This window comes from Telmatherina bonti, assembly GCF_933228915.1.
Source record: "Telmatherina bonti genome assembly, chromosome: 16".
In the NCBI taxonomy this organism is placed as follows: domain Eukaryota; kingdom Metazoa; phylum Chordata; class Actinopteri; order Atheriniformes; family Telmatherinidae; genus Telmatherina; species Telmatherina bonti.
In genome coordinates, this window is record NC_136614.1 from 26,446,546 (window position 1) to 26,471,192 (window position 24,647).

Below are 24,647 nucleotides of genomic sequence, written 5' to 3' on the forward strand. Positions count from 1 at the left end.
ACCTATACAAAGCCAATTTACAGGCATAGCAGGCATTATGCAAATGTGTTCAATGATGCAGACAACTGAGGGAAGAAAACAAGGTGGTTCAACATCAGTGTCTATGTAAGATGAAATAAGTCTTTGATGTGAAGTTTTTACAAACATAACAAACCATATAGCACACTGAAGGGAACGAAATTCAGGATCTCTGCAAAGAAAAGAAAGCTCCTGTGAGAGCGGTATAGTTACAGCAAACACACTTAGCTAAACTTTCGCACAGCATGACACAGACCTCAAATTCTTCACCAATGTGAAAGAAAATAAAGGCAGAAAACTAGATAGCACACAACACCACCTTCGAATATATTAAGGCCACCATAGTGTGCTTTAGGTTAGTTTTTAAAAAACTAAACAAATATTTTTTATTAAGAATAACCATGAAAAATAGTAATCTTGAAGATTAATTGCAAATTGGTTTGTTTTAACATAAATTCAAAAAGTTATCACATTGGAATGTGGAAAACCCAAATTACTCTGTATTTAATGCAAAATGCAGCAATATCATGATAAATGTTTCAATATTACAAAGTCAATTCACTTAGCACCAAAACTGTTGGATCCATGCATTCATATGTTCAAACATGCCTTTTGCATTTCTTAAAGATGTCACATATGATAAAAAAAATTATTTAACTACAACATTTTTAATGAAAAAGAATTGTGAATGGCTCGGTTTTTCCTTGCAAAATCTTACATGCTTGTTTTTGGCATTATGTGAAATTTTTACACCAGTGATATCAGATAACTAAAACGTTACAGTAGTTAGGGGCTTTATACTGCAGACTGGCATGCCAATACGACCCAACAACTTTTTATTTTGTAAACTTTACGGTCAGACACAGCTACGAAAATGAAGGGGAAAAAAACTAACAAAGTTCAGCTTATATACGTAAAAACTGTCTGTTCCAGGTTCACCTCATATCAACCTAAATCTGCACATAAAACAGGCAATGTAAATAGTTACCATCTCACAATTTGTGTATTTCCTTGTGACAGTCTTTGTGCACACATGTAGCAGTCTGACAGAAGTTTACTGTAAAATGTATCATTTGCTGTAGTTGAGAATGTTGAAGGCAGGTTAAAGTTAGGGTTTGGTATAACCTGGATACTGTTACAGGCATTATTCAGTTTTTGGAGGATTTTTGTTTTGTTTTGTTTTTTGTCCCTCAGAAAAGTACCAAATAAGAACATTTTAAAACAGGTAAAATGTGAAAAACATCACAGTAGTTTAAAGAAAATTACTTACAGTAAATTTTACACAACAAATTAGCTTAGATGTCCTGTCAGATGTCTGCCTTTTGGCCAACCAGAGAGTCCTCGACTGCAGTTGAGTGATGGTAAAACACTGACTGAACATTCATATTTTATAAATCCTAGCGCTTTTCTAATTTTCCATTCTGATAGAACTTTCTGCTGTTCTGGTGGTTCAGCAGACATCTCTCCTGTGACCGTATCTGTTCTTTTTTTAGGGAGAACATGCTAATACATAGACATGCTTGTGGTTAATGACAGTGCAAATAGAAGCATGCATGTTTGCAACACTTGATCATTGTTTACCTTCATGGATTAGATTTTCTTTTGTATTCATAGCTTTGCAGCAATGAAAGAGAAGAACAGCATATCACAGAAACTGTCTTTGTGTCCCTCAGCCAGCTGCTTAAAGGGAACAGCCAACTCCCCAGAGTTAGCTGGCAAGAACAATCGTCACCATAAGTTGTTTGTCTCGATATCTAAGGCCTTCACAAAATGTTCTCTGTTTTCCTAGACAAGAGGACAATGATGGAAAATCCTCCAGCTTCCAAACTAGCCAGAAATGGGGCAGTGTGAAACTGCTTGTGTGTGCCACCAAGTATGTGTGTTTCTGTGTATTTGTGTATTCGGTGCATGAAACATCAAAGCAGCAGAAAGAAGAACAGCTGAAAGCTTAAAGATTTATAGGCACACCAGAGTAAAACGACATGAGCAATGAGACTGAGCCTCAGCTCAACCTTAGCTTACAAAGAAAATGCATTAAATGGTGTGAAACTGTCTCCGCACTCTAACATTTGGGGCCATTTGGCATCATGTTGACGTTCTTTGGTTGACTTCATTAATTTCTGGACCCATCTTGGTACCTCAACAAGCAGTCCTCTTCAGGAAAGTTGCTCAGGCTCTTGCAGAAATAGTCTGGCCCAGTTCTTGCTGCTGTGGAACTAGAGCAGACGCTGTTGAGTGTCAGCTCTGTTTGCTCTGCAGAAAAGTTTGAGCACTTGTGAAACTTTGTAATCAAAAAGGTTGAATATGCATGTATTCTCATTGAACATCTCTGCAGTAAGGATGAGAGATTTCACCAGATGGTGGCAACTAAACAAATTTCTCTTCCACTTTTTTCTACCTCAGTTCATTTCTGTGACATAGCAGTTGCAAACGATAAACCAGTAAAGCATGACAGTGTGAGTACTACCATACTTCTGTCCTGTCATGCAAATCACTGCATGTTTGTGGTGGAAAGTGTGGGTTGTTTGGATTTTTCTGTGAAAAATGGGCTCAGAGAAAGTAAACTGTTTGGCGGGTTTTTGTCCATTCACATAAATAGCTTGCTTGGTTTTGCATTTTGGGTTTAGGTGGTGCTGGGAGGTGGAAAGGCAAGAAGCATGAAGAGTTACGCAGATGAAGGGGTGGGGGTATGGGCCTTAGCTGACGGCAGACTTTTAGACAGCCTGCCAGCTCTAATACAAACAGCCATAAAACAAACCAAATAGGTCAACTTAGAAAAGTGAAGTCTAAAAATAACTGGCTATGACTGAACCGAGTTCAATGTCTACAAATCAGAATGTGCAAATTTCGATGTTAAGGGGAGAAATGTCTGAAACAAGGAGGAAGAAAGACAGTTCATGAACAGTGATTCATGGAAAAGTTGTAGTGTGTCTCAGTAATACTCATTACTGTGTGTGACACTGCATATTAGCACCAAAAATAGAACAGCGGTTTTTAAACTCCATCTCAGTGGACCCAGTGTTAAATCATCTCTTGTTCTGACCCAGTTTTTGCAAGCTAACTGTGTCCAGTTTTAGAGCACTGATACAAACAGAAGGACATTTCCTATACGAAAAGCCTCTCATGTACAAAACGTAATCATCAAATGGAACAGGCCAATGTTTTCAGCATGTTTAATTACCTTAATTTACCAATTACAGAGACAGATGGGGTCAATAAGAAAGACACGTGTTCATAAAGCCATGTCAGTGAAAAACTAAGTAAGTCTGCATCCTTAGGCAAACAGGTGCTGCTACCTAAATTACTTCACTAACTGGCTATTACCAGTTGTGAACACCTCTATGAAAGCAGATATTTTATCATGTTGCTGATTTGGACCACAGAACATGTGCAGACTAAAGAAAATATGATACAGAAAGGACTGAGATGGTTTAAAGCTTCACATTGATTCAAGTACAGCTTGAACTTTCAGACCCTGTACAGGGTAGCTAAGGAGATCTTTATTTTAAAAATCAAATTCAGTATTCTGGCAAAATCAGGACTGATTAAAAAATTGAAGAGGGCAAGTAACTTTTTTTTTTTTAGTATTTTTCCTATCCTCTCTGATCCAAACACCTTACTAGTTTGTGGCGGCAATACATCACTACAACATAGTTTGTTAATTGCCCAAAAAAACCCAGAATAAGAAGACTGCTGCTCTGGAGCGGCTTTCTCTAATGCCCAGGAGGAAAGCGGTAATCTTAAATTCCTGCTACTTATTAGTCTGGGAAGGGTTTGCAGGTGATTGCAGGACAGTTGGAAGTAAGAAAAGAAAAACTACCCGTAAGTGGAAATCATTCAAACATTTTTTTTAGCAATGTCCAAGAAAGTTTTCCACTTGTGTTAGAAATGTTCAGAAAAAAACTGTACTATAAAAATGAGCAAGATATAAAAGATATTAAAGTTTTGAAAAGAAAAAAAACCTAAACAATTATGGTTTGTTGTGACTTGGAAAAGAAGGCCTATTAGAAAAAAAAATTGGCAGACCAAATTGGAAATATTTAAAAACCAAAAGGCTACATCTCAGACTTTTACAGGCATCTGATAGCATGTTAACATGTAAAATACTTCACATAAACTGTAAAGCACGGTTGTAGAGAGGTGATGACTGGGGTTTGTTTTGCACCCTGGGACCTGGACACCTTGCAGTCATTAAGCAAACAATGACTTTTCTGCAAAGAGTTAAATGTAAGAACATATGTCTGACAGCTAAAGCTTGGCTAAAACTGGGTCATTCAACACTACAACACAGCAACAAACCCTACAGCAGAATAGATTTAACATAATACGATATGCTGTTCTAATAATAATGTTGCAGAGACTCAAAGCCCAGACCTCTACCTGACTGAAATGCTGTGGTGGAACCTTATGAGAACTGGGCATAAAGAAAAGTCTGCATGCAATTCCAAAAAAAGAGTAGGCCAAATATCCACCAAAACAATGCAAGACATATAAGCACATACAGAAAATGATTGAGACCTCTATGACGCTGAAGATCGTTCTACAAGCTATTCAGTCAGGGTGATTATTCAGGTTTTCACACACTCCTTGCACAATTTGGCTTTGCTTTTGTCAAATAAACAACAAAATTGTGTAATATGTTGTGTATAATTGTGTATATGCTGATTATTACAATTTCAGATTGGGTTTATTACATTTGAAGACTAATAAGGACCAGCTGATTATAATTATCTCCTGATACGTAAAACCTTAAAATTAAAAGAGGATGGACGTTTAATTTTCACATGTCCATATATTTAGCTTGACTGTATCTAAATGAGTTTCAGAGTATGAAGACCCTGCAGAGAGGAAATACACTCAGGCTGAACAACACGCGCAAACACACTCTTAGACTCTCCTGCTGACTGCTGAGACCACGCTAAAGCACACTAATCTGTTGGCATGACAACTGGAGTGGAATATTCACTTGGCCTAGAAAATATGGCTGAAAAGATGAATGAGCAGCGAGATATGAATAAAAAAACAGCGACATAAGCCCTCAGACGGCATGCTCCGTAATTACAAACCTCACTGTCTTTGCCACAAGACTGAACAATGTCCTGTCTCATTGAATAACTGTCTCTTGATGTAGCCACTGTACATTTGCATGGTTGTATGCATCCATTCGCATACACAGGAATGGTTGCATCTACTGCTATGAAATATGGTATAACGTCTAACTGCTTTGAGGAAAAGACCGACAACACAGCCTCTAAACTGCCTTCTGTGCCTACATGTTGTCTTGCTTTGGAGGTTTTGTAATTCCCTATTGAACTGCCAAATGAAGCACTAAAAACGAACAGCTCATTGAGGTCAGCGAGGACTTCCAGAGGGAATAATACCACTTTCTGTTGCCATAAATTTGGACTGAATTTATGGTTATATTTGAGTGAAGAGCTTGGTAAGAAAGACCAAGACTAAGGTGTCTTTGGACGCTCCTCTGCATTTTCACATAAAGCATTTAAAGGTTTCTTTTCCCCTAAGAGCTGAGTTTGAACATCTAAAAAGCAGTGGGGAATCTTGTTGGGCAAGGCAGGACGTTAAATTTGAGATCAAGTTCTCACCACTTTCATGTTTGGCCAACATTTTAATATATTATTTATCGGGATGACCTTAAAAGTGTTTAAGAAGTGTGTTAGTGGTTTACAAAGACTGTTCTTTCATGTTAAGTTGTTTATCTTTACATGGTCTTGCATGACCATATGAACCCTCATCTCCAAGAGAAGATGCCTGGTGGAACAATTGCAATTAAACAGGTTTGTCTGTGTCTGACCCTGTTTCTCTTACATATTTATTTTCTACTTTGTCCCCTCTCTCTGTAAGCCTCAGCAACAGGGGATTTACACTTTGAATGGTCCTTTATGTCTGCAGAGACATTGAAATCCTCTGACATAACAGAAGTGTCAGCAGACAGAGCACAGGGTCAAAGATCCCTGATGAGTTGATTGCAGCTTTAAACAAACACAGTTCATCTGCTGTGAACTCAGTGAAACCTAACCTGCAGATGAGATTAGATAATATGCATGAAAATGAAACAGGAAATCCTGCAGATGCATGAAAACGCTATTTAAAGAAAACTTAAAAGCTGAAGACATAGAGCTACGGCTTGAGCTTACCCTTTGCCACAAAGCCTGCATTATGTCAATGTTTCATTCTCACAAGTCCTGATTACTCCTGCATGTTCTTAATATGAATACACCGGGATCAAGTGCTAATAAAAGTAAACCTATTGATGCTTGTTTTCAGGAGATAGCTGCAGAAAAATCCAAAGATCTGTCCAAAGACATGCGTGTTAGGTTAGTCAGTTAATCTAAATTGTCCTTAGGAGTGAATGTGAGCATGAATGGTTGTCTCTTTGTGTTAGCCCTGCGATGGACTGGTGACCTGTCCAGGGTGTACCCTGCCTCTTGCCCAATACCTGCTGGGATAGAGTCCAGCTCCCCCGTGACCCTTACTCGGACTAAGCGGTTTGGATAATGAATGAATAATGAATGAAGTTCAGAAAAATCACTGTTCTCCAAACCTTTAGTAAATCTTTCAGTCTAATCATTTACTTATGCAAAGAAGGCTTCCGCACAGCTGACGGAAAAGAATTTATCCTATCTATGCTATCACTACATTTCCAAAAAGGTGCTCTCCAAAGACTCGTGGTTTTACTTACCTGTTACTGCCTGAATAAAATGCAGCTGAATAAATAGAAAATTTTAGACAAAGTGTTTGATGTCTGGAATGAAAACCAAAAATGTACCTGTAGTCAGATAATGTAAAGATCAAGGCTGGTTAATTGAAAAGAAATGAGGCTGATAACTAAGAAAGATCTCAAATCAAGCATAAAGCTAGTTTACACCTGCACAGGCTAGAAGTCTTTGACTTTTCTCTCTTTGAGAAAAGAGAAAGGGAAGTGAGAACATCCAGAGTGGCATAGATTCAGATGGGAGCTGTAAAGATCACAGATCTGATGAGAGCTCTGGAGATATTTGATCATGTCACAACTGAAAGAGGATAGGATGACGTTTTATGTTGTTGCTTGTAGGGAAATTCATGAAAATCAAAAACTATTTTAAAAAGGCACTTAGATTTAAATGCTTTTATTTACACTTACAAAAACTGGCAAGTGGAAATTCTGATTGGCTGGGAATCTATCAGCCACAGATACCTGTGATCAAACAGGCCTGTATAAAGGACTGTGATGCATGCCTGCAGAATGCCAAGCATAAAAAAATGGAAATCATCTGATCAGTCTATATTTTTTCTTTTTATGCTGAATACTGGATTGGAAGAACATTACTGCTGTCTTTTCTGAAGCTGCTGATGATGCCTCCATCATTATTATTAAGCCACAGAGGAGAAGATGGAATTGTTGAGTAATTATAGATCTGGTTTCTTTCAAATCTTTAAGCTGGAGGAAGCTGCTGAGTGCAATCTCAGATTTATTGTGAATTTTAGAAAGAAGCATTGATAGTCTCATCAGATGTTAAACAAACGTAAATAATGTCACATTTCACCCATAAAAAGCATATCATTCTTGTTCCAGGTGCAACATTAATGGCTTCAACATGATCCCAGACATTCCAGTTTACATTGTTCGTGAGAATCTTGATCTCAACTTAATGAGCATTTTCTGGAATGTTAAATATCATGTCCACCCCCTGAGGTTGTTTTCATCTGCCCAAACGAAGCCATTCACTACTACAGACACGTTACAATACTCAAACTTCTACTTGTGCACGTGAGGATACATTCAGGGAGGTCAGGTCAGTCAGTTGCTCTCAGTCAAGTGAAGCACGAACCAATGAACCAAATGGATGAGCACATGCACTCAGACCCCATGCCGAGAGGAGACAGAGCAGAAACAAGAAAGAATACAGTATGAGGAGAAAAATGCAGGGAAAAGGAAAGAGAGAGACACAGAAGACATAAGAGGAAGATGTGAGAAGAGACAATTTAATTAAGGCAAAGAGGAAGGTAAATTGAGGAGAAAGACAGAAACAACGGATCAGTGGCTTTTGAAAATGCATGCATGTCTATTTGGAGAAAAAAAAAACTTTCCATTAACATTAACATTAACAGTTGTATTATAAAAGAAACACTTGAATAAGGAAAAAAAAAAAGAAACTAAGGTATTGTTGCAGAAAATTAAGCTGATGAGATACCCGGAGGCTGCGTCTTCCCCATGATGCCATTTAACAGCTGCTTTGCACTGTGGAGCCACACACACACACACACACACACATATATAAATGTATACATACATATATATATATATATATATATATATATATATATATATATATATATATATATATATATATATATATATATATATATATATATATATATATATATATATATATGTATATACCCACACACACACACAATGCTAAAAAAAAGTAAAGGGAACACCCAATCAACACAATGTAACTCTAAGTCAACCACATTTCTTTGAAATCTAACTGTCCACTTAGGAAGCAACAGTGATTTACAATCAATTTCACATGCTGTTGTGCAAATGGAATAGACAACAGGTGGAAATTATAGGCAATTGGCAAGACACACCCAATAAAGTAGGGGTTCTACAGGTGGTGATCACAGACCACCTCTCAGTTCTGATGCTTTCTGGCTGATGTTTTGGTCACTTTTGAATGCTGGCGGTGCTTTCACTGTAGTGGTAGCATGAGACGGAGTCTACAACCCACACAAGTGGCTCAGGTAGTGCAGCTCATCCAGGATGGCACATCAATGCGAGCTGTGGTAAGAAGGCTTGCTGTGTCTATCAGTGTAGTTTTCAGAGCATGGAGGCACTACCAGGAGACAGGCCAGTACATCAGGACATGTGGAGGAGGCCGTGGGAGGGCAACAACCCAGCAGCAAGACCGTTACCTCCTTCTTTATGCAAGGAGGAACAAGAGGAGCACTGCCAGAGCCCTGCAAAATGAGCTCCAGCAGGCCACAAATGTGCATGTGTCTGCTCAAACAGTTAGAAACAGACTCTATGAGGGTGGTATGAGGGCCTGACGTTCACAGGTGGGGGTTGTGCTTACACCCCAACACCGTGCAGGACGTTTGGCATTTGCCAGAGAACACCAAGATTGGCAAATTCACCACTGGCGCCCTGTGCTCTTCACAGATAAAAAAAAAAAGCAGGTTCACACTGAGCACATGTGTAAGACATGAGTCTGCAGTCGCCATGGAGAACGTCCTGCTGCCTGCAACATCCTCCAGCATGACCAGTTTAGCAGTGGGTCAGTAATGGTGTGGGGTGGCATTTCTTTGGAGGGCCGCACAGCCCTCCATGTGCTCGCCAGAGGTAGCCTGACTGCCATTAGGTACCGAGATGAGATCCTCAGACCCCTTGTGGGACCATATGCTGGTGCGGTTGGTCCTGGGTTCCTCCTAATGCAAGACAATGATAGACCTCATGTGGCTGGAGTGTGTCAGCAGTTCCTGCAATATGATGGCATTGATGTTACGGACTGGCCCGCCCGTTCCCCAGACCTGAATCCAGCTGAGCACATCTGGGACATCATGTCTCGCTCCGTCCACCAACACCAAGTTGCACCACAGACTGTCCAGGAGTTGGCAGATGCTTCAGTCCAGGTCTGGGAGGAGATCCCTCTGAAGAATATCCACCGCCTCATCAGGAGCATGCCTAGGCTTTGTAGGGAGGTCATACAGGCACGCAGAAGCCACACACACTACTGAGCCTCATTTTGGCTTGTTTAAAGGACATTACATCATAGCTGGATCAACCTGTAGTGTGTTTTTCCACTTTAATTTTGAGTATTACTCCAAATCCAGACCTCCATGCGTTGATACATTTGATTTTCATTGATAATTTTTGTGTGATTTTGTAGTCAGCACATTTAACTATGGAAAGTACAAAGTATTTAATAAAAATATTTCATTCATTCAGATCTACAATGTCTTACTTTAATGTTCCCTTTATTTTTTGAGTGTATATATATATATATATATATATATATATATATATATATATATATATATATATATATATATATATATATATATATATATATATATATATATATATATACACATATATATATATATACATAATGTTTACATGTTTACATATGATCAATTTTCAATTTTACAATTGGGTGTTTGATGGAGGCCATTAGGCTAAGTGCTTTTTCATTTCAGACACCATTGGCCCCTAATTATATGGAGAAGAAACACTCACAGGCATCTGCAATTAACCAACATGCCTTCCTGTTTACGCTGCAAATCATGAGTTCATGAGTTCATGGATCCACTGACCGAGAATGTTTCACAGATATTCAGCAGTAGTGTCTTATGCCTGACATATACATGTGGTATTTTCCACTTCTAATCTGTCAGACTAGAGTTGTTTCTGGGTGGAATAAAACAGACATTTGGCCTCTTCTGGGAATCCTGAAAAAACAAAAGGCTTCTCCACCAGTCCAAGACATAATCCTCAAGCAATAACTTACATTACAGCAGCTCTTGGATTTAAGTTAAAGGCTTTTGAGGTAAATGAAGAGAGGGAGCCAAAGGGGAGAACATCCCAGGAAAACAAAGAAGGCAAGAAGAGATCAGAAAATCTAAAAGAAAAACATTTTGTAATTTAATCTGACATAAGTGTAATTAATTGTTTACTTTTTCTTTTAAGCAGAGAAAAAGCAGCAAGAATAATTTGGACCAGTTTTTGATTTATAAGAACATTGATGTCAACTCAGCTTTATTTGATTAACATTTAAGTAATCTCAGGGAATAAGAGTCAAAACCACATAACAATGACACATAACAAATATTGACTAAAGCACTCATTATGCAAACCCTAAAGTGCACTGAGATATTTTAGCTTAACTGACCACAGTTATATTTTAAAAGACTTGACTAACATCAACCTCTTAGTGCTTAACAGTGTTACAGTCCTCCTGCCTCTGAGACAAAAATATAATTTTTATTACTTTTACAACAATCTCGGGTGACATTATTGTTGAAAAATTGCTTTAGCTTAGCTTCTTAAAACAAGAAGCCACAACATAAAAAAAAAACAACCTTCTTTTATGCTACTAAACTGCACACATTTTACATCTCTGATCTATCTTGTTGTCTTTCTAAATGCATGATCTAACTTTTGTGAAGTTATTGGGGTCTATTGGTGTACTCCTTAAACTGAAAAAGCAGACCCTTGACCTTGCTTTCATAACTTTATCTGCATCCGAAAACACATCTGCAGATGCTAACATAACAGAACACAACTCCTCCCTCACTTATAGATTTTCTCTTTAACTGAAAGCTGCTCTTCTCAACTTTTACATATTTGCAAAACATTTCACTTGAGTGATGTCTTTTGACATTTGAAGACTACAAATAACTGATGGGATTTGTGTTCTTTGTAAAAAAAATTATCATATGTTTTATTTTACCCACACAGGAAAAGGCATTTACATGGTCTGCCAATGAGATGAAAGTTATAGATTTTGCTGTGACTTCAAAATCTGAATCAATAACTGCAAAGCTGGAGGCAACAATTTTGATATGTCAAGCCACAACAAAATCGTGTATAAAATTACAAATAATTATTGGTGAGTAATTAGTTTCAGCAAAGTAACTTTCCTGTTTTATCAGCATTAGCAGAGGAGTGAAAGTGTTACAAGCATTACAGATTGTACAAAAATCCACTTTTCTAACAAAAAACTAGCTAATATTAGCAAACAATCAAAAACTCAACCTATAACAAATCTCTTCCTCCACTTACTGACTGCACATGATAGCTCTGAAGTTTCATAATCACAGAGGAGAACATACATGTTTATTTTTCCAACAATACAGTTTTGGGGCTGTGAAAGAAGTTGTTAGCGTACCACTAACAATGTGCTGCTAAATGGTAATGTTACAGTAAAACATTGTAACTACCACCAACCCAAAACCACTGATGGAGTTTGTGTGTTATGTTTGTTTTAAATGACAACTAATATTTAGGATTTTGTGATTTTGAGTATTTTTTTGTGTACTAGTGTTCCACAGTGAAAATAGTAGGAAGTCCACCTATAATATTTCTTCTAGTATCTTATGAGCAATACATGAAGATTTAAGACATGATTTTCACTCATGGTAATCACCAATGAATTAAATTCAACAAAATATTAAGACTAAAAACCATTAACATTACTGGTTTTCTGCCTGCTGTTGGAAGAGCTAAAGGAGACAGATGGTCTTGCTCTCTGTATATAAGGCAGCTTTCTGAGTATACATGAACTGTATGTGTAGCTCTGGTCGAGTGGATTGACCAGCACTGGTTGTCATGGTTATTATGCTATCATGTGGCTATCCTGTGGTAACCATGGAACACAGGCTGGTGCTAATATCCCAGCATTGCCACCAACCCCAAATGTTTTTCCAAGGCGTATGCTACACCAAATTCAATGTTCAAACGTTTTTCCCCCATTACACCAGCGTCTCCTTTCTACTCCAGTTCCACCTCCATCCATCTGATGCACATTTACAAACTGCTGTCTCTTCGTTTTGCTTAGCTTTGCTTTTCCCACCAGCCCTCCCACCCTCTTCCCCTCTGTCCCTTATTTTTCCTCCCCCCTCATCTCATCTCTCTTATCAAATCTTTCACTCCTCTCTTGGTTTGAAATTCTTCTGTCTCCCGTCTCCCCTCTTCCTCATCTTTAATGAGCTCAACTGATTAATAATGAGTGTAGATGCTGCTGTATAAAGCTGTCATTTTCATTGGTTTCTATTCTTATTGTACCTACTTAAATAATAATGAAAAATGAGTAAAAATGAGTAAAACTGATTAATTCTGCACAGAAGCAGATCCAGCTTTTATGGAAACTCATTCCTCTGCATACACACATGGGATGTATGAGTGTGTGTGTTTGCCTTCCTTGTGTGCTCCTTTTGCTGCAAAGAAGAGGTGTGAGGCACAGCGCGAGACAATGGTTTTTCATGAGGGTTGCAGTCTACAGACACATAAAGCTCTGATATTTGCTGATATTTTCTGACGTTTGATGATGTAGTTATTTTCACACAAGGCCACTTGGGTGAGAATACAGTAAATTATTTTCTTTTGGGCGACAGCAAGTGTGAAAATACCCTTCACTGAAATACTTACCTTCCTTACTTACTTAAATACTTACTTTAATTATTTACATTATCATCTTTTTTAATCCTAAACTATTTGGTAAATAAATACTGTTCCTCCTCCCATCGGTGAAGCCCAGCTGTGACAACGTCAGATTCCTGTGGCGCCATCAGGGAGCTCAGCCAGGCCGTGACAGTGACGCTTTCAGCCCGACATAGCTGCCCTACCAGCTTGAGGCCCTGGACCAACTAAAAGCTGCTTAGGGTGGCAAACTCTGGCTGAGTCTCTTAAAGCTGCACTAATCAGAGCTGTTAGGAGAGGAATCATCAAATGTATTGCATACGAGATTACAAGGACATCTCAAGCTATGGATGTAAAGATTGATGATAGCATGGGTGGTGATGGATACAATGACAGATGGCTAAAATCAAAGTGTTTCCCTAAAATAAAAGCTTTTTTTTTTTTGCTTTTCATTGATGTCACATATTGTTCACTGATGTCACAAAGCATGATCTCTGAGTTTTTGCACGCCAGAGTGCATCAGCTCCAGCCACCACAATTACATCTCAACAAGACAAAGAAAAGGGAAGCTGTTGCTTGTCTGAGCATGCGTCTTCACGTGCTCTGCAAGCATGACGGCAGCTGTCGGCTGTGGATGCAACAAGCCACCCCTCAGCACTTTAAGCCATGACTGGAGAAGAAGACTGAAAAAAAACCCAGAAGTCCTACTGTAGAGAACAAAAGACCCATGCAGGTGCCCAATAAGCGGGTTAAAGATGGATGGTGACTATAACACAACTGTGGCACTGTCTGTCCCTCTGTCTAAACTTGGCAAGCTCCCTTAAAGGCCATCAATGCTTCTCTCAGGAGACTATGACTTTTTTTGCACAGCTAGCCAATACATTAGCATGCAGCCCCATCCCCCTGCAAGGGCAATCAGCTTCTCACAGCAGCACTCATCATACACAGAATCGCCTTATATGCAGCAGCAGCAGCTGGGGAGCTGTTGGAAAATACAATAATGAAGCTTTAACCAAATTTTCAGTGATTAGGAAAGGCAACTGGTCGTAACATAAACCAGTGGAGATGACAGACCCCATCAACAATAAATTATGGATTTTTAAGTTATTGACAGATGCAGTGTAAACACCTTTCCCAGCATCAGAAACCTACCTGACTTTGAACTCGGCGAGCTGTGGCTGCACCCCGGGTTCAGCACAGTAGATCTGGGGGAAGTAAAATCGGTGCGACTGAAGGTTGATGTCCATGGTGTCCAAACAAAGCAAGCGCACACTGTTCTGTGACTACAAAAACAGGCAGAACAGATGTCTGTATTTGCTGCCTCAGGTACTTTTCTCTTTGTCTGTCCTGAATTAAGTTGCTGACACTCCTGCTAAAGGTTGGAGTCAAGCGGAAGCATTCCAGGTACCTTCTCCGCCAATGGTCGCAGGGCTACAGGATGCTACCGCCAGAAAGGCATTCCCCTCCTTTTCATCTCCTCCGTGCACTGAACATGCAATCACCTCTGCTGCCCGGCACCAGAACAGGCACACTAACCTATTTCCCCACAAGCAGCTACTGCACACGCTGCAGCTGTGAGCACAAGAACAAAGATAATTCCAGCAAAAGATGCTGCCTCCTGACGAGGGGCAAAAAATGAAAAATCCTGGTTTTCAGTCACCAAGTCATCCTATAGAAGGTAGAGATGCCACTTTAGGAAAAACATGAAGGACTATTCTGAAATATAGGTAAAAGGCAGCATTTAGATCTAAAGACACTCTTCAGTAACATACAGAGAACACTCAATGAGAAATGAGAGTCGTTTGGTTTTTACGCCTCACAGTCAGAAGAAAGGGGGGGGTTAGAGAGATGGAGAAAGAGAGAGATTCCCGGTGCTGTGAGGCGTTGCCCTTGCACTGCCTCTCCCGTCTGTGTCTCATTGGATTACCTCCTCCCTCTCCATGCACCCTCCTCCCTCTTTCTCCCTCCCTCCATCCTTTCCATTCTCCCCTTCCCAGCTGTGACAAGAGAGATGGGCTGCCAGCCCCAGAGGCTGCTGGTTCTGCCCCTCCTCCTCCTCATGCTACCCACAGTTCCCCAAACCTGACTGCCTGATTGGCCGAGGAGGGGATGCGTAAGTCTGCACAGAAAGAGGTAACAGAGGCGAAGGGGAGGAGCAACAGAATTTAATTCATCTGATGGCTCCCGTCTTTTCTCGCGTATGATTTGACATGGCTTGCCAGGCTTGGGTGGAGCTCGAAATATAACACACACACACACGCGCACACACACACACCGGTATGAATATAAGCTGCAAGATCAGTGCATATATATATATATATATATATATATATATATATATATATATATATATATATATATATATATATATGAGGTATTAATACAAATAAGGCATTAAAAATTAATAAATCCTAATGTAAAGTCAATACACTATCAAAACAATTTGCAACAAAAAAAAACTAAAGAAAAAGTGCTGCTATTAAATGGCACTTGATATTCTGCTATTAATTCATCCAAATGCATATAGATTAGAAGTGATCAAACAGAAGGTGATGAGAGGCCGCACTCTAATCTCCTGGGTAGACTAGACATCAAAGTACTTTTCCCGTTAGGGACAAATCCCTCACATATTTACTGTACATTCTTTGACATCCCTGGAAATAAAATCCCATCCCTGATTTCTTTTTTTATAACAACTCAGCCAGCTCACATCACCCACATCTGTCCTGCTTTGTTTTGCCAGCAGGCAATTTCATTGATTGTACTAGCTAAAGAACTGTCGGATGACATGGTTTGTTCTGTAATCTGTAAGGACGGCAGTGGGCATTGCAATGTAATGACTGTGTTTTACAGTTTTATTTATGTCATTGTGACAGTATACTTCCATATAGTAGTTGTGAAGAAAGAAGGAAAAAAAATACTTACTAAATAATTACTAATACGTACTAAAAGGGAGGAGGTTGGGGTAGATGAATGGGTAAAAAACATAGGACTATAGAAGGCTGCAGTGTGTTTCATGTTTTCAAACCAAGAATCAAGTCATGTCCTTGTGCCTAAACCTCTGGAAATATAAGCCATATTTAAGCTACTGGTTCATATTTCACAGTAGGGTTAAACAACATAGTACAGTTCTAATGATATGATAAGTAGTGATAAATAGTAGCAGTAACATTGCTGCTAAATGCAGTCGCTTGGAAAATTGATGCAATGTTGGGAGTAGTGGTTTAAGAAAATATTGATATATCCAAATATTGCAATATTTTGTGTGACAATATTATATCAATATTTAAAAGTATTGTATCGATTTTATTAAACAACCTATCTATACTGATGAGGCAGATTTTCATTTCTTTATTCAACTTGTCATAAAGATCAGTGTTTTTGTTTATTTTGCAATAAAATGTAGATCCCTGTTCTTATTCTTAAAATTGACATATCGCAATATATCGTATTGTTGGTCTGTATTGTATCCAAAAGTACAAAACTTTTTTTGGTTTGTATTTTTGTTGTTTTTGATTGTTATCCCCTGATAATAATCCATGAGACAGACTATCTACCTTGATTAAAATATTTGGTCCTCCAGGTGAAACATACAGAAAGGGAAAAAGAAGGAACCTGTGAGTTGTTGTCAATCAAATTTTCAAGTCCACCTTCTTCTCCAGGCTACCATGTTCTGTTTTTGAGTGACAAATGCCTGTAATAATCATAGAACATACAAATTTTACACAAAAAGGCCCAGAGCAGGACTTTTTGCGAAAAGCACTAACACTAACCAACACACTACCACACCACACAATGCAACATACACAGGAATATAATTTCTTCTAAATTAATTCCCTCTATGATGGTCATCACTTATCACCATTGTTGTTTTTCAAGCAAATGTTAATTATAAAACCTGTTACTAGTTCCATCCAAGTTCACATCACCATAGCTATGTCCATTACTGACCACAAGCTCAATATTACTATTCTTAAGTCTGACGGCTACCATTGTCTCACTTACCTTTCTCTGTTGTAATAATCTGGGGATTTGATTTACTTGTTTATTGGGAAATTACTTCCTCTTTATTGTAACCCACCAGCCTGTGCACAATCAAGATGGGCCACTAAATCAAAGAAAAGATCTTCTACAACCAGTTGATCTCCTTAAGGTAACTTTTTGTGAACTTGTCAGGGTTTGCAGAGATGTGGTGACCCTAATGCAGGACAGAGAGGCAGGAGACAGACAGAATACAAGAATAATAGTTTTAATCTAACAGAGAATGACCAACAAAACTGGACGGAGGAATATGATAGGTGATCTGACAATGAAAACTGAGAACTAAGGAGTATAAATACACTGAGGGACTACTGCGGGAATTGGTGAAGTAAAAAATGGGAAGTAAAAACAGGAAACAATACATAAGGCTAAACAGGAAAAACTACAAAATAAAATAGGAAACAAGAACTAAAAACTACACAAAACTTCCCACCATGACAGAACTGGCATAATGTGAACACAATTACAATAAATCAGACTAATGAAGGTTATATAAATTGATTTAATGGGATTATAATTAGATTTTAACTTTGTTATGGTGGATTGGACCAAGGCTTGGACATAGAAAGTGATTAAATTTGGACTGGACTGCATAGTATAGAACAGGCGTGTCCAAAAGCAGTCCTCCAGGGCTGATGTCCTGCATGTTTTCAATGTATTCCTGTTCCACACACCTGGCTTCCATTCAATGCATCCAACAGCCAATGAAGTTCTGCACTATGACTGATTCATATGATTTATGTGTCTGAGCAGGGATACATGGAAAACCTGCTGGACTGTGGCCATCAAGGGCCGGAGTTGGACTCTGGTTTGGAACATCCCAAAGATGACTTTTGCATTAATTAGCACTATACAGATAAAACTGAATTGAAAATAATTAAACATCATCTGACATCATATACTTTAGTGACCAGAACTAAAATCAATACACATAAATTAATTTTTTTCTGTTCTTTGAAACGGTAAGAAAACACTACTTAATTCTCATTAAAATGACACTTCAATTAAAAAAAAAAATTAATTAAGCTTTCACCGGGAGAGTATAATTTACTCTGCACTAAGCTGATGGGGAGAAGAGTTTGAGTCAAGCACCTGAGAGCAGAAAATGGGCAGATAAGTAGAGAGGGTTTACACATGAGTGGGACAGAATTGAGCCCCATGGAAAGAAAAAGAGAATTGGATGAGTGCCATGATGTGAAGGAGAACAGGGGACAGAGCTAAAAAGTAAAAGATGGAGAGAGGGAAAAAGATTAGATAGAAGAGGAAGAGTAAAAGGAAGGGTGAAAGGACATCCAGTATACACCCATCCCCCACCCTCATCTGTCAGGTCAGACCCAGCAACCGACTGTATTCTAATATTAAACTACACGGCTCTATGTGCAGCTGAGTGCAAGCACTACGGAAGCAAACCGGCTATTAGCATACAGCAGGAGGGTTGGCCTTCTGTCTGACACACAGCATGACTCTGTGTGTGAGCAAGTGAGCCACACAGAAAGAAATGATGAAAGTGTGATAGAGCTTTGGGTGGAAATGCATGATTCACAAAGTGCAAACATGGAGAGAAAAAGCTTTAAAATGAAGAGAAAGACGTGGGTCCACATTAAAGTTTGTTTTATACAGAAAGTGTAAAGTTGTATCACAAATAGTCCTGCCTCTCTTATAGACTGTGCAGCATTGTTTAAAACCCATTTAGATTTTATTTACAAGATATAAAGTTCTCCGACAGCAATAGTTATTTCAAATAGCCATAAATTATTAAATGGTAAGTTGACTTTTTATCCAGCAGTGTGGTCTATTATGAACATTACCTAACATTACCTGGAATCCTCTTAGGACAAGACACTGATGTAATTTGCTATATGAAAATGAAGGATGCTGCTCAGAAAAACCAATCTGACACGAGGTAACGTGTCACATGCACGAGGTGCAATATTGACTTAAACACTGGAAGTGTTCATGCAAACAGGAAATCAGAAGTAAACACAATGGTAGATTATCTTAAAGAGCCCCTCTCAACCTTGTTTACTACTACTGGCATTTGCCTATTTAGCAACAAATTGGTAGTTATTTACCAAAAGGAAGTACAATCTTACCTGTGGATTGACCTTTTTACTGGTTCAGTTTCCTAGTGCTGCTTTCTGGCCCCATCGCGATGACCATCAGTAATAAATGTTGTGGTCGCGGCATGCTTGCATTGTATTTAGCAAGTATATATACAGATGTAGCTGTACATTGCTCTTTACAGAAGGGTACCCTGCAAGTATATGGGCTGGGATATACATGCTGTGTACGCTTGCGCTAGTTCACATGAGTGCCTCCAGTGTTCAAGTTAGTATTGCACCTTGCACACACATCAATGCACATAGCCTATGTGCCAAAGGTACGCTCAGAACATGTGTGCACCATGATACATACACAAATGTGTTGCAAGCAGCAAGTGTATTCCAGGGTATACCATTTTCTGTAGCAAGTAACAGTAATTTATCCAAGTTAAACAGGAGGATAAAGTAGGATTACCTGCCCTGTTTCTGACAAAAAGCAAAAATAAACTTTACTGTTAGATTGAATTAATCTGCCTGTCCTGCCTGCAAATTCTGCATCAGTTTTAAAGCCCTTCTCCCTCGAGAACTGTTTCCATCTAGTAAAAATGCTACACCGATGTAGACTCTCATTTCCTCCCAGTTAAAACCTCCACCAAGGAGGTTTTGTTTTTACCATAGACCGTATAGTAAAAAGATGGATGGAGCCTCCGTAACGTCACCCACAGGTTTCTGTAGAGCTGCATTGAAGCTCGGTGGGCGGTTCTGACCATCACCATGTAGGCCACGACACGACCCGGAAAATACAAAAATGGGCAAAGAGGGAGAGCTAAGAAGGGCAGCTGTGAGTGTGTCGTGGACGATTGACATCCAGTGATTTCCGACCTGCCTGTAGCTAAAAGCTAACTGAGCAAACCTGGAGCTAACAGGAGCTAACCCGCTAATGGAGGTAAGTAGGCAAAAGCTAAGTCACGCTGCTAACGGGATAAAAACCCTGGTTGTTTTACATTTCTCCTTCTTAAAGCGGGTGATCAGGTACCTGTTGATCAAAAGGACCCGCCCCTAAATATGCCAAATTTCAATATAAAATTTCTTAAAAACGAAGGAGTTGGAAAAAAATTCACTCCCCCCACAGTTGTCATGAAGGTAAACCTGACTTATTAAACCAAAAATAGATTTTTTTAACCATGCTGTAAACATGTTTATTTCTGCTGTGAAGTTGGCCTTTTTAACATGTGACTCTACGGGGATTTGCTCTGTTTTGGAGCACCTAGTGGATGAAGGGGGAACTGCAGTTTTGGCACTTCCGCATAGACTTAACTTTTAATTGCCGGAGGTTTGCACTTGGTTTTTACCCGTTTGTTTGTCAGTGTTCAAGATAACACATAAAGTTATCGATGGATTTCATGAAATTTTCAGGAGCTGTTGGAAATGTGAAAAGGAAGAACTGATTTAATTTTGGTGTTGATCCGGATCACTGTTTGGATCCAGGAATTTTTAAAAGAATTCTTTAACATTGTGCTTGGCGGAGGTTTGCGCTCTCCGAGTGCTTTTCTACTTCTTTTTTTTTTCTTTTATTGGCTATTATTTCTTCCCTCCGGTGGGGCAGAAAGTAAAGACAGTTCAATTTCATTGTAAAATAAGTTGAATGATCCATCAGCTTTGCCTGGATGTTTGCAACCATGGAGAGTCCCATTAAACACTTCCCAGAAGAGGGCTCAGCACTTCAAAGAGACAAGGTAATGACGTGGTAGGTTCCACGTTTATGGAATTTTGCTCATTATCCCATCTGACAATTTATGGGATTATAATCCTGCCATAATCTGACACCAAATAAATAAAAAAAAATTATTTTTTTTTAAAACTTGAAAGTCAGTGTTTGAAAATTGGAAACCTGAAACAAAGTTTTGCAAGTCTAAAAATAAGTTTTGAAACATATTTTGAAACTCTGAAAGAATAATTTTGTGCTTGAATTTGCATATTACAGTTTCAGCCTCACATTTTCAGAGATTCAAACCCCTTGTTGCAGCCTTGTTATTTTCAAGTCAACACTTTCAGAGTTTCAAATAAGGCATTGTTTTCCTACCACATTTGTTTGAAAAAACCTTTGAAACCTTCTAATATGGGACCTAAAAACTGCTGTCTGCATGCTTGCAAAAATAGTTTTAAAACGCTGAAACTTGAGATTTGAAAATGTAAAAATCTTGTGCAAGCATCATTTTGTATGTTAGCAACATGGCTTTTTGTTTTTTTGTTTTTTTGTTTTTTTTTCTAGAATTTCAAACATCCAATCATCCCTTACATTTTTAGAGTTTTGTCCACACCACTACAAGGTTGCAGTTACGTGATTTTAGGCAGTGTTCTTCTGTTGCTTTAGTTTGAATCTCTGACACTTGAGAACTCTGAAACGATCAGTCGCAAGCACATGCCGCCTTGTAGTAGATTAATTATCTCATATACACAGACACACAGCTGTGTATACAAAAGCTTCAGGGTTTGAAAATATAAAATTATTTCATAAAGGTTAAATATTCCCAAAAGCTCAGATGCCTAAATTAAAATTCTTTGCTTTTAAACCCCTGATTCCACTTTCAGAAAGCTGAAAAATGAGTTGAAAAGCCAAAACAAAACTTTCTATATTTTTTCCTAAATACTTTTTTAGAAGATGTTTATAGAAGATGATGATGCAGGATATTTTTAATATAATCTAAATAAATCATATTAAGTACTTTGCGGTCATTTGAAGATCATCCTATTATACTATTAATCGTATTTCAATATGTTTTATTTTTCCACCGCATTTGTAATAGATATATTACATATTAATGTTAAATCCATCATTTAGTTATAAAGCATTTTTTTTAGCCAAGGGCTACACGAGGTGCTTTACATGATAAAAAAGTTTCCAAATAACAAAGTAAACAACATAAAACAACGACATGAAAAATTTAAAAACACAAACACAATCATTATTTCTCTACAGTCGGACATTTATCTACATACATGCACATGAAAAACAGCAGCAATTCCTCCCATTCTCCAAAAACTGGAACTCCCTAAATTGTAGTTTCTGTTTCACCCCCACAACCTCCCAGATCAGGGCAAGCCAGAGCCCACACCACAGCCAAAGGGCTGCAGAGCAGGACCCCCAACTGTCCTGATCAGTCACCATGGCAGCAACCTCCAGACTGAGCTGGCAAAAATCCTGGCACAATGGATCCCCATAGGGACAACATTGGAGTTAAAAAGTTAAAACTGAAAATCAAACAACCCTTTGAGAACAATAATACAAATATGAGAAGAAATTAAATATTAAGTAGAAATATATATTTGTATACATATATACACGTAAAATGACTTAATAAAATGATAAAGTAAAAAGGTAAAATTGAATAAAACAAAATATCAAAAACAAAACTTGAATTAAGATCAAGTAGAATTAAGCTAAAACCTAAGCTAAAAAAGGGAGGTCTTGAGCCTCTTATAAAAATAACCGACAGTCTCTGCAACCATGAGGCCCTCTGGCTGGCCAGAGTCACAGTAAAACAAAAACTTATTTTGATTTATTATTTCTAATCCAACAGCTCACTAGAGATAGAAAGCATAACTAAATAAATTATATGATGAAATTACAAAAAATGTTACTCAGTTTTCAATCCAGTCATGTTATGGTGTGAAATCCGATCTGATTGACCTCCCACTCCCTCCCCTTAATAGCCTGATCCCACCTGAAACTGAAGTGATGAGGAGGAAAGAAGGGATGAAACAAGCATGAAAGGTGTGACGGAGAGGTGAAAGATCTTTGACATTTCCTGTCTTCTCAGTTAACTCACACAAGCTCATCCTCTGTGTGGCAAACAAACACACACAGACATGCACACACTGTCTGACTCACATGAGCCGCTCCTTTTAATTACGCACCAATGGGAGCTCGCAGGATTTACAGAGGGTAAAGGGATACAGCAGGGAAAAAAAAAACTGGAATGATTTTCTACTCATTCACAAAGATTTTATTACCCCTCATTTAAACACACTCAGACATGCATGTGCTGTCTGTGTCAATCAGCCTGACAGCTCTGCCTCTGGATCCCTCAGTGCACATAATTATGACTCATAAACCACACTACTGTCACCCAAAATGAACCGCTGTTGTACTAATTCATAACAGTGTAGAGATGCAGCCTCACACCTGACACCGGATGCATCATCTTCTCCATTTTGAGTTGTCTGTTGGACTGGATGTGGATGAATGTAGCGTTAACTCTTTGCTCGAACAAACAAAGAAAGTGAATTTGATCAAGCAGAAAGACAGAAACACCTTTCAAAACATTGACGCTTTGTCTTTTTGTTTTGGTTTGTATTTTTATTGTGTTTGGCATCTTCATGTGTGTCTCTATGCTTTATCCCCTGTGTCTTCAATGCTCCCTGGTCTTCGCTGCCATTTACATATTTTTCTGAATTTAATCCTTGTTTAAGCAGGAAATAAAACCCTTGAAATATAAAATTTCTTTTAAAAAAGCATTTTTGGCAAGATAGGGAACAGCACGGGTCAGACCTTGTACACCCACTGTTAGAAAGGCTTCTTATGTTGCATGTCTTTTCAAATATTATTAGTGCAGCACGTAACAGAATCAAAAGTCAGTCACCAAAAAGTCAAATATATAATTAAAAACTGTCTTCCCATCAATATTTAGTAACTTTACTAAAATGACTGTTGTGTTTTTTTTTCCGGGCTGTCTAAATAAATGACTTGATGTAAAGACAATACGAGGAATTAACACATAACTTCTTTTTTTTTTTTTTTTTTTTTTTAACTAATTTTGACTCATTAACACCCTAACACCACCCTAACACCGCACAGTTCATCCTCCTTATTTATGAAGATTATATGTTCAAGCCTTATATTTAAAGGATGGCTGTGGATTTCATTCATTGATTCATTAAACAGTTAAATGCCATCCCAGTTGGTGGCTGTAATACACTAAATCACCGCATGCCTCACTGAAAATAAGAGCTCATTGCATATAAATCCAGCAGCTGTTTTGTGTTTTGCACAAGTATTAGTATTACGTAAGTATATTAAGTTTCATGTTGGACAGAGTAAAAGGGGTAAACAAAAAGAAAAAAGAAAACAAAATAAATAAATAAATTTAGAAAAAAATGTATGTATGTATATATATATATATATATATATATATATATATATATATATATATATATATATATATATATATATATATATATATATATATATATATATATATATATGAACACTTTTTAATCTGACACTAAATTTTACATATCCCTGTTTCCTTCAACTTGAACGTGACAAAAAGAAGTAACATTGGTTATGCTATTTCATGCTAACAGATTAAGAGACAAGGGGATGCAGTGTTGTGGAGAGC

General features: G+C 38.2%; 1 protein-coding gene across 1 annotated transcript in view; it reads right to left on the reverse strand.

Annotated features, from left to right (window-relative positions):
• The window catches only part of evlb (Enah/Vasp-like b), a gene marked incomplete at both ends in the record, with an annotated part of 38,141 nt that extends 23,732 nt beyond the window's left edge, over nucleotides 1-14,409 (reverse strand). The window contains one exon of the mRNA XM_079255528.1: nucleotides 14,315-14,409. Coding sequence (XP_079111654.1) covers nucleotides 14,315-14,409 — 95 coding nt within the window. The remainder of the gene's footprint in view (nucleotides 1-14,314) is intronic.
• Between the last annotated feature and the right edge of the window lie 10,238 nt (nucleotides 14,410-24,647).